At 41.2% G+C, this 15,489-nt stretch overlaps 1 protein-coding gene across 1 annotated transcript in view; it reads left to right on the top strand.

The window, feature by feature from the left end:
• LOC147751179 (uncharacterized protein C3orf20 homolog) overlaps window positions 1-15,489 on the top strand; it is a 452,887-nt gene that overhangs the window by 24,031 nt on the left and 413,367 nt on the right. The window contains exons 2-3 of the mRNA XM_086919068.1: window positions 13,816-13,894; window positions 13,983-14,086. Coding sequence (XP_086775194.1) covers window positions 13,847-13,894; window positions 13,983-14,086 — 152 coding nt within the window. The 5' untranslated portion in view covers window positions 13,816-13,846. The remainder of the gene's footprint in view (window positions 1-13,815; window positions 13,895-13,982; window positions 14,087-15,489) is intronic.

The following is a 15,489-nucleotide window of genomic DNA, read 5'->3' as shown; positions in this document are numbered from 1 at the left end:
CAAGAACAGCAAATATAACTTCCATATCAAAAAATAACAAACAATTAGGCTTTCACCTCAATATTAAGACTCTCATAGATATTTAATAAAAATACACATAAAATCCTATTAACATTTGTTGATATAATATATCATCTATTAGACCAGATACATCATCAAAAACATTTGGTCCCCTATAACATAAAAAACAACTGTATACAAAGTACAAAAAAAATGTATTGTGTCGATGCAGCATTTCAATGGCTTCTTGACTGTTAACCCACCTTTTTCAGGACCAATAACTGAATTAAAACTAGGAGAAAACATAAAATGTATATCTCCATAAAAATAAACAGTTGTTAAACAGATATCAAAGCAGATACAGTTGGGTATACAATGTTGTTCTCACTCTAATTCTGTTATATATGCCACATATTGAGACAAAATAAGCAAAATTATCAACCTGATGTATAATTATATTATGCATCTCAAGCATCAGTAGACATGATTTTGTATATATCATTCTTTGCCATTTCTAATTTCATACACATTTAATTAATATGGTCAGCGTATATCATCACCATGAGTATCAAAATAAAATAAAAACCCAAGGGACATTCTTAATATCCTTCCTTTATATTTTATCTTGTTTAAACTGTGTTCTTACCCATTGATACTCTTCAGAGTTTTATATCATGTATATTGAAGATGCTGTCCTTTTAGAGTCCTTGACCCATAATAGCATGAACAGTCTGTTTCTTTCCCAATGAGATAAGAAACTGTAGGAATTCAAAGGCTTTTTCTATTATTTTACAATGGCAATAAGTTATTATTCATCCATTTATATTAGTCAACGTCTTACCTAGTATTTAAAACTTTGATACATTAAAGCACGCTGCCTAAATTTTGCGTGGGCTAACAAACTTTAACAAGTCTATTGTTCCTTCTCTGCCCTGGGCAAGACTGCAGCTGTGATAATGCAGATCTCAGCAGTTAATAAAATGCTCCTTAATAAAGTCAATAAAGTGACATTTTCACTTACCTGCACAGCGTAAAAATCCAGTTTGTAACTCAACATATTGCATGCCGTCAGTTTTGTATATGCTCTTCACCATAAAAGCACCATAAATCTTCTTCTTTCTAGTTTATCACTAAAACTCTCACCTGTCTGTTCGACGCAATTCACATAGCATATTGTGCCGGCTAAGTTATGAACAAAGAAAGGTCTTGCAGGCTGCCAATACGGAGCCATGTGTTTCTAAAAACACATATAAACATATTAATTGATTGATTGATGCTGAGTTAGGAGCCACTTATTTAAATATCGTTTTTGCCTAATTAGAACTCACCTCGTGAAGATCAAGGTCCAATAGGAACACAAACCATTGTTCCTTTTTTTAAAAAAAGAACAGGAACCTATTTCTATCATTGACTTATACAGGAAGATAGTTTCCCATTGGTCCCTTATCTAACTAATCTGAATGTACCCATACCTATTTGGACTTCCTGTTCTCATATCTGTGGATTTCCATTGGTCCATTACCTGATAAATTCGTACCATTGAATTGTAAGCCTGCCGGTTCTTGTAAATGTGGTTACTCATTGGTCCCTCATTTATCCAATCTGTACCCTTATCTGTTTTACCTTCCTGTTTTTGTTCTAATTCGTCCATGTTAAAAACAGGTACTTTCTTAAAGTGGATTCTATCTCGTTGCGGGAGCAGTGGATTAATCTCCTTATGGCAATTAAATATCAAATTCTAAGGCATGATGTTATATACTCCACCCCATGAGATTTACCATTACACAATGTCATTATTTTTATTCAAATGAGACATAAATCTTATTATTGTGTATAATATCCCCGAAGGAAGACTTTATTATTATTCTGTTCTACTCTTCACAATTATTTAAGCCTTTCTAGTGGTAGTACATTTAGATATTTTCACTTTAGGGTAAGATTCCCTCCTCTTCGTGACAGCTCCACCATTTCCAAAATGCATCATTCACGTAACTTCATTATGTTTCATTTCTTTAAAATGCTCCATGAGTGGTGCATTTTTTTTACTTGTCTTAATGGCAGATCTATGTTCATTAAGTCTTATTCGGATTTCCCTCCCTGTTTCTCCAAAATAACCTTTACCACAGCAACATATTATCAGGTATATCACACTGCTGATTTTACAGTTCACCATCTGATTAACACAATGTACAACAGCATCAAATGTGATGTTCTTACCTTTTATTATGCTATTACATTCACCACACTGCCCACATGGGAAAATCCCCTGGAGCACACAATTATCCTGTATACACTTCTTTCTGTTCCGTATCTGTTCTTTATACTTGTTGACAAGACAGTTACGTACAGTTTTATTTCACCTATACGCCATAATGGGTCTCTCTACCTGGGCAATCCAAAATGGGCCAGCTCCTTGTAATTACATTTTTTATTTTTTTTTCGTTTAAGAAATTTTTATTAAATATTTTAAATAAAGTAACAATACATATGTTATAAAGTTTTAGAAAACAGGCAAAATACATATATGTATAAGGAATACATAACATATGCAATAAGTACTAATCAGAATGATAAGAAGGATATAAAGAAAGGAGGGAGGAAGAAATAGGTAAAATAGCAGAAAGAAAACAAGAAAAGAAAGAAGAAAGAGAAGGAAAGGAAAAGGGAAGGGAGAAAGGAGGAGGGGAAAAAGGGTAAGAGCATGTGGGAATAAATAGAAAGCACTCAAGAAGGAGAGTTAGAAGAAAGATAGGAGGTGAAGGGAAGTCAAAAAAGATCAGATTTAATTTTTAGTGGAATAGAAGAAGAGGCAGCAATAGAGATCCTATGTTCATCGCAGACAAAATTCCACCAAGTATGAACAGAAATCTTAGAATTATCTTTCCAACACAATAAAATGACTTTGAATGCAAGAGAAATCAACAGGTCCAACAATCTTGCAGAAGAAGATATACTATCAACATCAGTGGATAAAGATCCTAGAAAAACATTCTGTAAAGATAACGGAGCGGAACAAGAAAATTTGCGCATACATGTCTTCCAAACTGCCTTCCAAAATGAAAGGACAAGGACATATAGTAGGTGTTTAAGTGTCCCAGTATCTTTATAACATGACCAACATAGTGCAGATGAAGTTTGGGAAAACTTATGAACATTAACAGGTGTAATAATCACTCTTTGATAAATAAAAAACAAAGATTGAGTAATGCGAGCAGCAATAGATGTCTTAAACAGTTTGGACCATATACGATCCCACAACAAAACAGAGAAGTTAGTATCCAGGTCACTTTCCCATGCAGTCTCAACAGAGGATTTGGGACGATCTTTAGTATTTGAAGTCAAAATTGTATAAACAAGGGCAGCCTTTGGTTGATGGCTGGAGAATAAAGGATATAGAGGAGTAGTAGGAACAAAAGAAGGAAAAGCAGCAGGAATTGAGAAAGAGGCTAAGTGAGATAGAATGGCAGATGTAATAATGGTGTATTCATTTATAGAAGAAGAAGACAAGTTAAATAACTTTTTCAATTCCAAAAATGGAAGGACAGAGCCATCAACAAAAAACTGATGTACAAATACAATATTCTTTTCTTTCCAGTGTTTGAAATAAAATGTTTTACCTTTATAACGAAGGAATTTGTTATACAACACAACTGATGCTAAAAAACATTGCAAAGGGGATAGGTTAGAGGAAAATACATTAGATAGCACAGTTTGGGAGTATTTTAAAATAGGGAATGTAGTCAAAAAAGAACAATTTGACATTAAAACAGTATGTTGAAAGGAAAAATCCTTCAGTAGAGAGCGCTCAAGGAGAACCCAGGTAGGAACGGGGGTATCATTAAAGTCATAGGCCAAAGAAAAAGCTTGTCTAATCAGGAAGGCTAAGTGATATGTCTTAAAATTGGGGAAATGAATGCCACCTTCAGATTTAGGGCGCATCAGCTTATGCAGAGCTATACGAGGGTGTTTATTATTCCATAGGAATTTGGAGCAAAGAGCATTTATGTGGGAGAAATATGAAAGGGGAATTTTAAAAGGAAGCATAGAGACAGTATATAAAACATGTGGAGCAATCATCATTTTAATTGTGTCCAATCGACCCCACCATGAGAGAAATAAGGGAGACCAACTTTGAAGAAGGGAGTGGATTTTCTTTATGAGAGAATCAAAAGTAAGCTTGAGGGTTTCTTTCAAGGAAGGTGCAAACCAAATACCAAGGTATTTAATTTTGGTGGGACACCATGCAAAGTCAGTATTATTAAACATGTATTGATAACATAACGTGTTGAGTGGAAGGACTTCCGTTTTGGAGAGGTTCAGTTAATAACCCGATATAGAGGAATACAATCGGACCTCCTCCAAAAAATGAGGAAGGGAGGATTCAGGGTCAGACATATAAACCAGCACATCATCTGCATAAGCCGACAATTTAATTTCAGTAGAGGATAATTTAAACCCAGAAATCTTGGGATTAGAGCAAATTCTTTCTAAGAAAGGTTCAAGACACAAAATAAATAATAGGAGGACAGGGGGCATCCTTGTCTAGTACCTCTAGATAAGGAAAAAAAATTGAAAATTGATTGTTAACAAAAATACTAGAACGAGGTGAGGAATAAAGAAGTTTGACCATTGAGATAAAAGAGGGACCAAAGCCAAACCATTGTAAGGTATGGAACAGGAATTGCCAATTGATACGGTCAAACGCTTTTTCCGCGTCTAAGGAAAAAGCTGCCAGAGGGATTTTAAGTTTTTTAATGTGAGAAATGACATTGGAAAACATACGAGCATTATCAGCAGCAAGTCTACCTTTTACAAAGCCTACCCGATCAGTTTTGATTGGACAAGGGATAAGGGAATCAAGGCGTAAAGCCAAAATTTTAGCAAATATTTTGCAATCATAATTAAATAAAGATATAGGGCGATCATTTTTACACTGGGAATGATCCTTGTCTGGTTTGGGAATGATAATGATTAACGCATCCAAAAAGGTTCCAGAAGCCTTCGCATCCAAAATAAATGAATTAAAGAGTTGTAAGAGTTTTGGAGCAAAAAAGGCATGGAAAGAGGAATAAAATTCCACGGGAAGGCCATCTGGACCAGGTGCCTTTGATTTTTTAAGCGAGTTAATGGCCTGAGTTAGTTCTTGGAGAGTAATTTCCTTTTCCAAGAGAGCAAATTCATCCGGAATGGATGGGGGAGAGGGAAGACCTTAAAAAAAGGACGTTAAATTAACATTAGAGGGATGCGTGTCATCAGTATATAAGGATTGGTAATAATTATGAAATACTTCAGCAATATCTTCATCCGCTGAAACTAATTTGTTTAGAGAATCGTTAAAAATTGGACCCACATTTTTACGTTCTGACTTTACTTTCAAATAGTTTGCTAGTATTTTCCCCGCTTTATTTTGGCCACCATGAAATTTGGACTTAATTTTAAGAAGAGTGTTACATGCTTCATTAGTAATAATCTTATTAAGCTCCGTTTTGGCAGAAATCTTGAAGGGAGGAGGAGGAGGATTTAGAAGAAAAATACATATGTTCTAGGGTCTTGATTTTCTGAAGTTGCTCCTCATATTTTTTCCTATTGAGTTTTTTTTTGTTAGCAACATAGGAAATAGTAAACACCCTGAAAGCAGCCTTAAAGGCATCCCAGTTGTTAGGAATGGAAGTGTCAGAGGGATTATTAAAGGAGAAAAATTCTTTAAAAAACTCCACACTTTTCTTCATAAAAACCGAGTCAGATAAAAGAAAGGAGTTAAATTTCCGACGACTAAATTTGGAAGAAATAAGGGAGAGGTCAAGCGTAGTAAAAACAGGGGCATGGTCGGAAATAAATATGGAGCCAATTACAGAATTTTGAATGGAAGGGATTAACGATTTACTAACCATAATGTAGTCAATCCTAAAGCGGGTGTGATGAACATTAGAAAAAAAGGTATATTCCAACACATCAGGGTTACACAACTTCCATGAATCAAATAAAGGACGCAAGGCAATGGCAGATTGAAAACTCTTATGGGACTTATTGAGTTGAAATTTACTGGAGGATAGTCTATCTGAGAAAGGGTCTAACCATTGGTTAAAATCACCGGCAATAATAAAATCAGGGCAGTCAATGGAGGAAATCAAAGTTTTAATATCATTCCAAAATTTAGGGTCAGGACGTGCTGGACCATAAATATTTAGCAACACCAGTGTCTTATTATGGATAATCACCTTAGCCATTGCCCAACGTCCTTCATCGTCATTTTGAGTAGAAGTAATCTGTACATTTAAAGCTTTATGAAATAAAATAGCGACCCCCCCTTTTTTAAGGACAGCAGGAGAAAATACAACTTGACCCACCCACTGCCTTTTCAACTTTAGAGATTCAACATCAGAACAATGCGTTTCTTGAAGAAAAACAACCTGTGAATTAAGTTTAGATAAATGAGACAATACCTTTTGACCCTTGACAGGATGACCAAGACCTCGGACGTTCCAGGAAACAAATTTACACACCATGTAGGGAAGAGGAGATGGGCGACACGTGAATTAAACACATGGTAAGGGAACAACTACGGAAAGGGGAACAACAAAGACAAAAAGCACATGAGGTGGGAACTCCCAGAATACTCTCGGCACATAAACACAATTGACTTTGAGTCAAAAAGCACATCATGAAAAAGAACAATCGAGGAAAAGACTGCTTAGGAAAAGAGAAACATAGAACATATGAGAGGAAGAGAAAGCAACCCGGAAAAGGATATAAAGGAAGAGAAATAGAAAAAAGGGGAGAGGAAAGAAGCAGAGCAAATAGAAGAGAAAGAAGAGTAAGCAGATCAAGGCACTGGAGCCTGATCGGAGAAAGATAGAACAACCGAAACATATGAGGCATGGATACACCAGATAGGGGACACGTCCCCACGAGCAACCAATAAAGGACATGAATAGAGAAAGAGAACAGAATGTAAGAGCGAAACCTCAAAAATGAGAACAAAGACTAGAAGGAAGAGTCAAAAGAGGATAAAATGAAGGTGAGAAGAGCTGCAGTATAGAAGAAAAGAGCAACAATAGAAAATTCAGCAAAGAGGAACGTTAGATGGCACTGTCCATATTCGAAGGCGAGACACTCTGAAGGTATGAGTGGAGCTTTTGAGGATCATCAAATGAGGAGGTGCGACCATTATGAGTGATCTTGCAGAAACATTGATGTAGGATGCCATATTGAATGTTGAGCTGTCTCATGAGGGGACGGAGATTCAGAAATTCCTTGCGTCGGGCATTCGTCGCTGATGAAAGATCTTGTGAGATAAAGATGTTATGACCAGACCATTGAAGACGTCTTTTAAGTCTGGCGGCTTTCAGGACAGACATTAACTCAGTGAATTCTAGGAAAAGCATAATAATACCACGAGGTTTAGTAGAGTTAGAGTTTATGCAGCCCAGGCGGTGAGCCCTCTGGATGTTAAGAGGGTGTGACGCAGGTTGGAGATTCAAAAGTTCCTGTAAAAATTTTTGTAAGAAAGACACCATGTCAGGGCCTTCCAAATTTTCTGGAACACCATAAACGCGTAGATTGTTCCTGCGATTGCGATTTTCCAAATCCTTCGTGTGTAACTTAAGTTTATGGATTTCTTGCTCTAATAATGGAATTTTGACTGAGGCATCTTGAATATCGCTAACTCTAGGCTCCAAGTTTAAGACCTTGCTCTCCATAAGAACCCAACGATCCTCAATTTGTTTAAGGCGTTCATTAGTAGCAGTCATAAACAGTTGGAGACCTCGAACCTCCTCAAGGATGGAGTCCAGCACCGAGTTTGGTGAAGATTTTATGGGAGAAGGCGGGTCATTTTTAGGTCTTTTAGGCTTGGTACCTGTTTGAGACAATTTCGGAGTATGAGAGTCATTAGCCATGTTTGCAATGAGAAATAAAACAAAGAGTACCAGACAGGCTGGACAAGCAAGGTGGACACGGCCCAGGTTAGCACGTTCCAAGACTGATAACAGAACGCCACTTGAAAGCGATCAAAGATGGCAACTAAAACAACGGAGGTTAAAGACAAAAATCGCAAATCATATACCCAACTGAAAAAGGACCTTGAGGAGATATCTCAATGAAAAGTCATAATACGGCATTAATAGAAATTATCCGCCTCCATAGGATGTATCATAGGTGTTAGCTCATGTAAGTAATAACCCAATAGGTAGAACAACATTAGCAAAGATACTGTTGTGTGAAGGGACACTCAAGAGAATACTTCAAAACCAGTAGTTCAAGCGTTTCCAAAATGGCGGCAAACATTCCTGTGAGGCATACACCATTTGAGGAGAAAAACGGAGTAATACATTCAGCGCCGTTCAAACAAGAAAGTTATAGCATAGCATCAATGTAGGGCAGCGCGGTGGTGCAATGTCAAATTCAGGAACCCCTCATAACAGCAGCAGAGTCAAAAGCTGAAGGAAACCCATATGCGAGCTCAGCAGCCAAAATGGCGGCCGCCCGCGTCTCGGGGAAGAGAGAAGTTACCGTCGGTAATTAGATACACCACCGCTGCAGAAAAACGTCCGGAAACAACATTCTCATGATCACTGGGTGTTCCGCCGTAACTGCAGCCGTCTCAGTTCGTACGAAGACGGGGAAAACAGCTCTCACGGCATCCGCAAAAGAATTCCGTAGCGGAGCTCACGGAGAAGCCGTCCTCACCAGCCGGCGCACAAGCCACGCCCCCCCTGGTAATTATGTTTTTAATCCTATTACTCTGCATTTTTTCTCATCCCAACCCACAATCGCCCTCCTCCCCCTGTGGCTGCTTGCCCTGTGCTTCTCCGCCCGTCATGGAACAGGCCTGTAATTCATGTTCTTATCTTGTTTCTTCCCCTATCCCCCAACCACTCTCCACACACTGTTCCTTTCTCCCTCCTGTTCCCCAGTGGCTGCTTGTTTTATCGAAAGCTGTTTTATTTCCATGCCACAGAGGACAGATACTGTACTTTTGCTACTGCCGGGGCAGTTTTCTTGAGACTCCCGGACTTGGGCAGTCATGCTGGTGCTGCAGTCAGCAGGCATGAAGGCAGACACAAAGTGCCTCGCAGTCTGCCATCACAGTATGGCACTGAGTCATGAGAGCGCGTGAACATTTAGTAAGAAAGTGGAGCTTTAGAGGAGACGTGTTTCAGGAACTAGATTGTGGACATACATCGAAACTATTCCTGGCATCAGTGCCACACATAACGCGTGCCCCTGGGGAAATTACTTCTTCTCCATATGAACCAGTACCCCTATTTGTCCAGGTCCACAAATAGGTTGCCCTAGAATTAGGCTTTATGTAAAAAACACAATAGTGATATTGGCTATAACTCCTATTTTAAAAGCATGTGTATTTAATCTATAATTGGCTTTTGGTCAAGGCAATGAAAAATCACTGGTTTGCTCCAGCACTCCCGTTAATGCGTGGTTTCAGGAACAGACTCGCCACTAAAACAAAACAAGCACTGGCGTTGCCAATAGGTCTCGCAGTAGGAAAGTTGGAGCTATTACAATTGCAAATAACAATGCCTTTTATTTTTATTTTGCATGTTAAAAACATAAAGAGCTTTGTCATTTACAAAACCAATATCTCCAACTTTCCTACTGCGAGACCTATTGTGCACTGCACAGTGTGTGTGAAAGTGGCACTGCGTGAGTGTGAGTGGCTTTGAGTGAGCGTTGTTGCGTGGGTGAGTGGCGTTGCATGTGTGAGTGTTGTTGCATGGGTGAGTGGCGTTGCGTGTGTGAGTGGCGTTGCGTGTGTGATTTGCGTTGCGTGTGTGATTGGCATTGCATGGGTGAGTGTGGCGTTGCGTGTGTGAGAGTGGGCTTGCGTGGGTGTGAGTGGCGTTGTGTGTCTGAAAGTGGTGCTGTGTGGGTAAAAGTGGCACTGCGTGGGTGTGAGTGGCGTTGCATGTGTGAGTGGTGTTGCATGTGTGAGTGGTGTTGCGTGTGTGAGTGGCGTTGCGTGCGTGATTGGCGTTGCGTGTGTGAGTGGCGTTGCGTGTGTGAGTGGTGTTGCGTGTGTGAGTGGTGTTGCGTGTGTGAGTGGCATTGCATGCGTGATTGGCGTTGCATGTGTGAGTGGCGTTGCGTGTGTGAGTGGCGTTGCATGTGTGAGTGGCGTTGCATGTGTGATTGGCGTTGCATGTGTGAGAGGTGTTGCGTGTGTGAGTGGCGTTGCGTGCGTGATTGGCGTTGCGTGTGTGAGTGGCGTTGCGTGGTTGAGTGGCGTCTCGTGGTTGAGTGGCGTTGCGTGGTTGAGTGGCGTTGTGTGGTTGAGTGGCGTTGCATGTGTGAGTGGCGTTGCATGTGTGAGTGGCGTTGCGTGGTTGAGTGGCGTTGCATGTGTGAGTGGCGTTGCATGTGTGATTGGCGTTGCATGTGTGAGTGGTGTTGCGTGGTTGAGTGGCGTTGCGTTGTTGAGTGGCGTTGCGTGTTAGAGTGGCATTGCGTGTGTGAGTGGCGTTGCGTGTGTGAGTGGCATTGCGTGTGTGATTTGCGTTGCATGTGTGAGTGGCGTTGCATGTGTGAGTGGCGTTGCGTGGTTGAGTGGAGTTGCATATGTGAGTTGCGTTGCGTGGTTGAGTGGCGTTGCGTGGTTGAGTGGTGTTGGGTTGTTGAGTGGCGTTGCATGTGTGAGTGGCGTTGCATGTGTGAGTAGCGTTGCATGTGTGAGTGGCATTGCATGTGTGAGTGGCGTTGCGTGGTTGAGTGGCGTTGCATGTGTGAGTGGCGTTGCGTAGTTGAGTGGCGTTGCATGTGTGAGTGGCGTTGCATGTGTGAGTAGCGTTGCATGTGTGAGTGGCATTGCGTGGTTGAGTGGCGTTGCATGTGTGAGTGGCGTTGCATGTGTGAGTGGCGTTGCATGTGTGACTGGCGTTGCATGTGTGAGTGGTGTTGCGTGGTTGAGTGGCGTTGCGTTGTTGAGTGGCGTTGTGTGAGTGGCATTGCGTGTGTGATTTGCGTTGCATGTGTGAGTGGCGTTGCATGTGTGAGTGGCGTTGCATGTGTGAGTGGCGTTGCATGTGTGAGTGGAGTTGCATGTGTGAGTTACGTTGCGTGGTTGAGTGGCGTTGCGTGGTTGAGTGGCGTTGCATTGTTGAGTGGCGTTGCATGGTTGAGTGGCGTTGCATGTGTGATTGGCGTTGCATGTGTGAGTGGCATTGCATGTGTGAGTGGCGTTGCGTAGTTGAGTGGCGTTGCATTTGTGAGTGGCGTTGCATGTGTGAGTGGCGTTGCATGTGTGAGTGGCGTTGCGTGGTTGAGTGGCGTTGCATGTGTGAGTTGCGTTGCATGTGTGAGTGGTGTTGCATGTGTGAGTGGCGTTGCATGTGTGAGTGGCGTTGCATGTGTGAGTGGCGTTGCATGGTTGAGTGGCGTTGCGTTGTTGCATGGCGTTGCGTGGTTGAGTGGCGTTGCAAGCGTCAGAGGCTAAATGTAGCACAGGGAGACCTCCAGCTGTAAGACAATCAAAAACAACTTAGAAAACATTTCACAGTATGAAAAGATCAAACTCATGAACGAGCGTGATACACCTCAGCTAAAAATCATGATAAATAACAACACACATTAGAAGTGAAACTGCAAGTACAGAAGGACCAGCTTTGCTTGTTTAAAACTCAGAGGCAAAAAAAGAAGACATATGTACTTATGACATATGCTCTCCCACTTCAGGTAGATGAGTGTAATGTGTAAAGCGTCTTGTGGAGCAACCATGTCACATGAGCAGATCGTGGAGTCTGAGGACTTATGCCATCCGGCTAAGAGTTGTGGCAACAAATGAAATAAATAAATAAAACGCATACACCATGAAGAAGACACAGGGACGTGGACACCGCGCTAAGCCAAGAAGATAAAGAATGGCAGCCGAAGCAAATACAAACAAGCAGCAAATGGCCACGGCCTGCCTGCGAGGCTCAAAGTGTTAGAAGGCAGGTCTTGGGCAGAGGCAGAGTACTGACTTAGGAATGACTGTGAGGCGCATTGGTGTGAAGCACATCAAAGGGCTTCTCCTCCCCTAATTAGGTGAGGAGAAGCCGTTTCGGGAAACTGAAAGTACGGCCGGCCTGCGGCCGGCCATGAATAATTAGGGGAGGAGAAGCCCTTTGATGTGCTGGGCTGGCCCTGAATGCGAGTGCATGTTTAATCATGTGGTTCACGTGAACTGCATGAAAACCGCGGGGCTGAAAGCCCTTTGGTTTGACGATGTTTTCGCCACTTGAATTCTCGCTCCGCTCGATGCGCTTGCGCACATCGATAGGTCACGAGACCTAAACATGTGTTACCACGCGTTGTAAATTAGCTTGATCAGCCGTTTCGGGTGCAGACACAGGAGTGTATATCAAGGGGCAGTGCTCGCAGTGTCTTTCATGCATCCAATACTACATTTATCTTTTGTTATAGACGTAGACAGAGGGTACTCTGGCTATCCTAAACAATGAAAGGGATAGTAATTACTGGGTTGTACATTATCTCCCTCATGAGTGACAGCTGTACTACACTACACAGACATACGGCTCTTGATAATAAGCATCTATATATTTTGTTTCTGCCAGCGCTGTATACCGCACACTCGGCTAAGGGCATTGGAGCGCTGTACATGAGCACCAGGTACATTACACAAGCTCAGATTTATTTTTTGATACGCTTGGGGAGATTAATTGATTTGCCCAAATTCACAGGATTTTGAGCTTACATCGTGATTCGAACCTGTTTTTTACAGTTCAAACTCAGCAGCTCAGGGTTAAAGGTACATACTCAGAATTAACATACTTGTGATTAAGATGGCTCACAAAGGTTAGCTGTGAAATCTGCTTCCCGGAAACAAGTGCTGCCTGCGAACTGACTTTCTGGTGTTTTTGCAATACTGATTTTAAGATCTAGGAGGGGATCCATAGTCTCAGATCTAGGGCAACTGCTGCACTAACACATTCCCTCATGAATTGCAACCTACAGCAATAGTGGCCAGTGAGAGGAACTGACCAAAAAGCATTTGTTAGGTATTTTCTTTAAAAAATGAACGTTTTTTGCCTCTCTAGAAGTTTGAATTGCAACATGTTCGCAGCTTTTGTCTTTTGCTAACAAAAGCAATTTACACTAGGAAAACAACTTCTCCCTTTTCCCTTATCTTGTCTATTGTATCGCTTTGTGAACTCTAGATCCATATCAAACTGTTTATAGCTACAGTAAAATACTACAGTAAGAGAACTCTTATCTGTTTTTCCCACAGACATTCAAATGCAGTAAACTGTATTACAATAGCATATTGTACCATATAATCAATGCAAGACCTCTTGCCAATGCGTGTTATGCTGGTAACACCGCATGGGCAAAGATTTCACCTCATTCGTCCTACCAGTTTAACAACCGAAAAGTAACAATAAGCAACTGAAAAATGACCAGTCAATCTTTGCAATGGGCCTTCCACTGCTTGGGAACACATCACCAGATTTTTAATAACTTTTGATCTGTATGAGGCAGAAACAAAAACAATTTTTGTTTAAATCGGAAGATTATGCAGCAGATGATTGTTTATGCGGCAAATCCATAGTTATGCGAAAAACACTGCACCCGCAGAATTGCATAATTCCACTGTCTCTTATTATGGACGAGATGCCAATATGAAGATCACAGCTATTGTGAAAACCCGTATTACAAGAGAAAGTTAATGTCACGCTTTGACCCTGCATATGCACCTTGTGTTTTAACACGTGAAATTGAGATATCTGTTCTTCCCGTTGCCAAATAAGGCACATAATATGCTTAACAAGCGATTCTAATATTGGTTGTTTTCAATTTCAGATGATCTGGTTGTTTTTTGGGACTTTACAAAATGCATTCTGTTCTCATCAGCACGGGGCCCGTCTTTTTCTACGACCAGGTATTTATTTCACATCAAAACAAATATTGAAATGTATTTTCCGAAGGCACAATGATTCCTAATTAGAAATGTCTCTTTTATAATTCAGCCGAAAACGAAAGCAAGTAAACGAGCAAAGAAAATGCCGGAGGAGCTTCCTGCTGACGTGAAGTTCCTGAGCGCGAACCCACGGATTGCCGGGTTTTTAAACAGGTGAGGAGAAGGGTGGAAGTATGGGCGGGTCGGGTCGTCTGCTGTGGGCATGGAGTAGCCTGTGTACATTCAATCATCTACCTAGGCCCGAAAATCTCAGATTGTCTTTCAATGGGTCTGTCCTCTTTTCTTATTAAACCCAAACTTAAGGCCTTATGCATGCTTATACGTCAGTGTGTCTCGTGCAGTTGTCGGCAGGTAGGTGCACCCAACAATGTGTTTTTGCTCGGGGGTTTGATTTGTGCACTGCTTCATTTCTACTGGAAATGTACATCTGCAAACACCAGACTACAAATTAAAACCAGGATTAGGTGTGCTACTCACATATGAAAGGGGAATCAAGGGGATCTCAGCTATAAGCAGCCACGGCATTCTTTGTTTGCTGACTCTTAAAGTGGGGTTAGTACATGCCAAATAACTTTTTAACGCTTGCCCACCATTTTATTTTGGGACTCCTGAGGGTTTGCGACCGTTAAAAGGTTCATCACATATGGCCCTGCACGCCATCTTCATTTTGCTGTTGAGTAAGCGCCTTGGCCTCACGGTGTGGCCCAGCGTCCTGCTGGATGAAAGGAACAACACTTATGTGGCTATCTGAGTAATTGTGGTACCGTGAGAGCTGAGTGCATCTGGAACACTGCGCCCAACTAAAAACAATAACGCCTGGGAAATACAACCATCGCTCACCATCATATGGTAGAGTCACAGTGTATAGGTTGAATAGGTATTTTATTCATTTATTTATAGAGTTTTATAAAGCACGAGCATGACCTCCATGGTGTCAGAGCACTATACAAAGAGAGAGCTGAAGAGGGTGAGAGTGCAGTGAAGCACATATCTCTGATGAAACGCTGTACATGGAAGTCAAGGAGCAAGGTACAAGAACAATAGGAAACAATATAAAATAGGGTGAATTACAGTATCAAAGAGTTCTTTTATGATACGTTTTTCTAGTGGTAAGGCTTTTAACTTCCTTTTTGAAAAGCCTGAATGAGGTAATAATTCTCTGTGAGGGTGGTAAGGAGTTCCATATTTTTGCAAAAGATCCGGCAGACGTGTGCCCATGTGTTTTCCATTTTTGAATCTGGCTGGTTCTAGTGTGAGGGATTTTGCAGTTCTATAAACCCTTCCACCCCCTGATAGCTTGATCCTATTCGCCATGTGTTTAGGACCAGAATTGTATAGCGCTTTGTGTGTTATGCACGCAACCTTCAGTTGAATCATAGCTTCAACTCGGAGCCAGTTGAGGGCTCTGGGTGATGGGGAAATGCGATCATAACGACACGTGCTGGTTAAAAGTCTTGCTGCTGCATTTATTGTTGCTTTCATTTGGGCTCAGCTCGCTTTAGGTAGACCTATGAGTGTGGCATGCCATAGTCCAGTGATGAGAGCACTAGAGATTG

The sequence above is a fragment of the Lissotriton vulgaris genome, chromosome 1_1 (assembly GCF_964263255.1).
Source record: "Lissotriton vulgaris chromosome 1_1, aLisVul1.2, whole genome shotgun sequence".
In the NCBI taxonomy this organism is placed as follows: domain Eukaryota; kingdom Metazoa; phylum Chordata; class Amphibia; order Caudata; family Salamandridae; genus Lissotriton; species Lissotriton vulgaris.
Note: the sequence above shows the minus strand (reverse complement) of the source record. Positions and strands in the feature narration are given on the sequence as shown.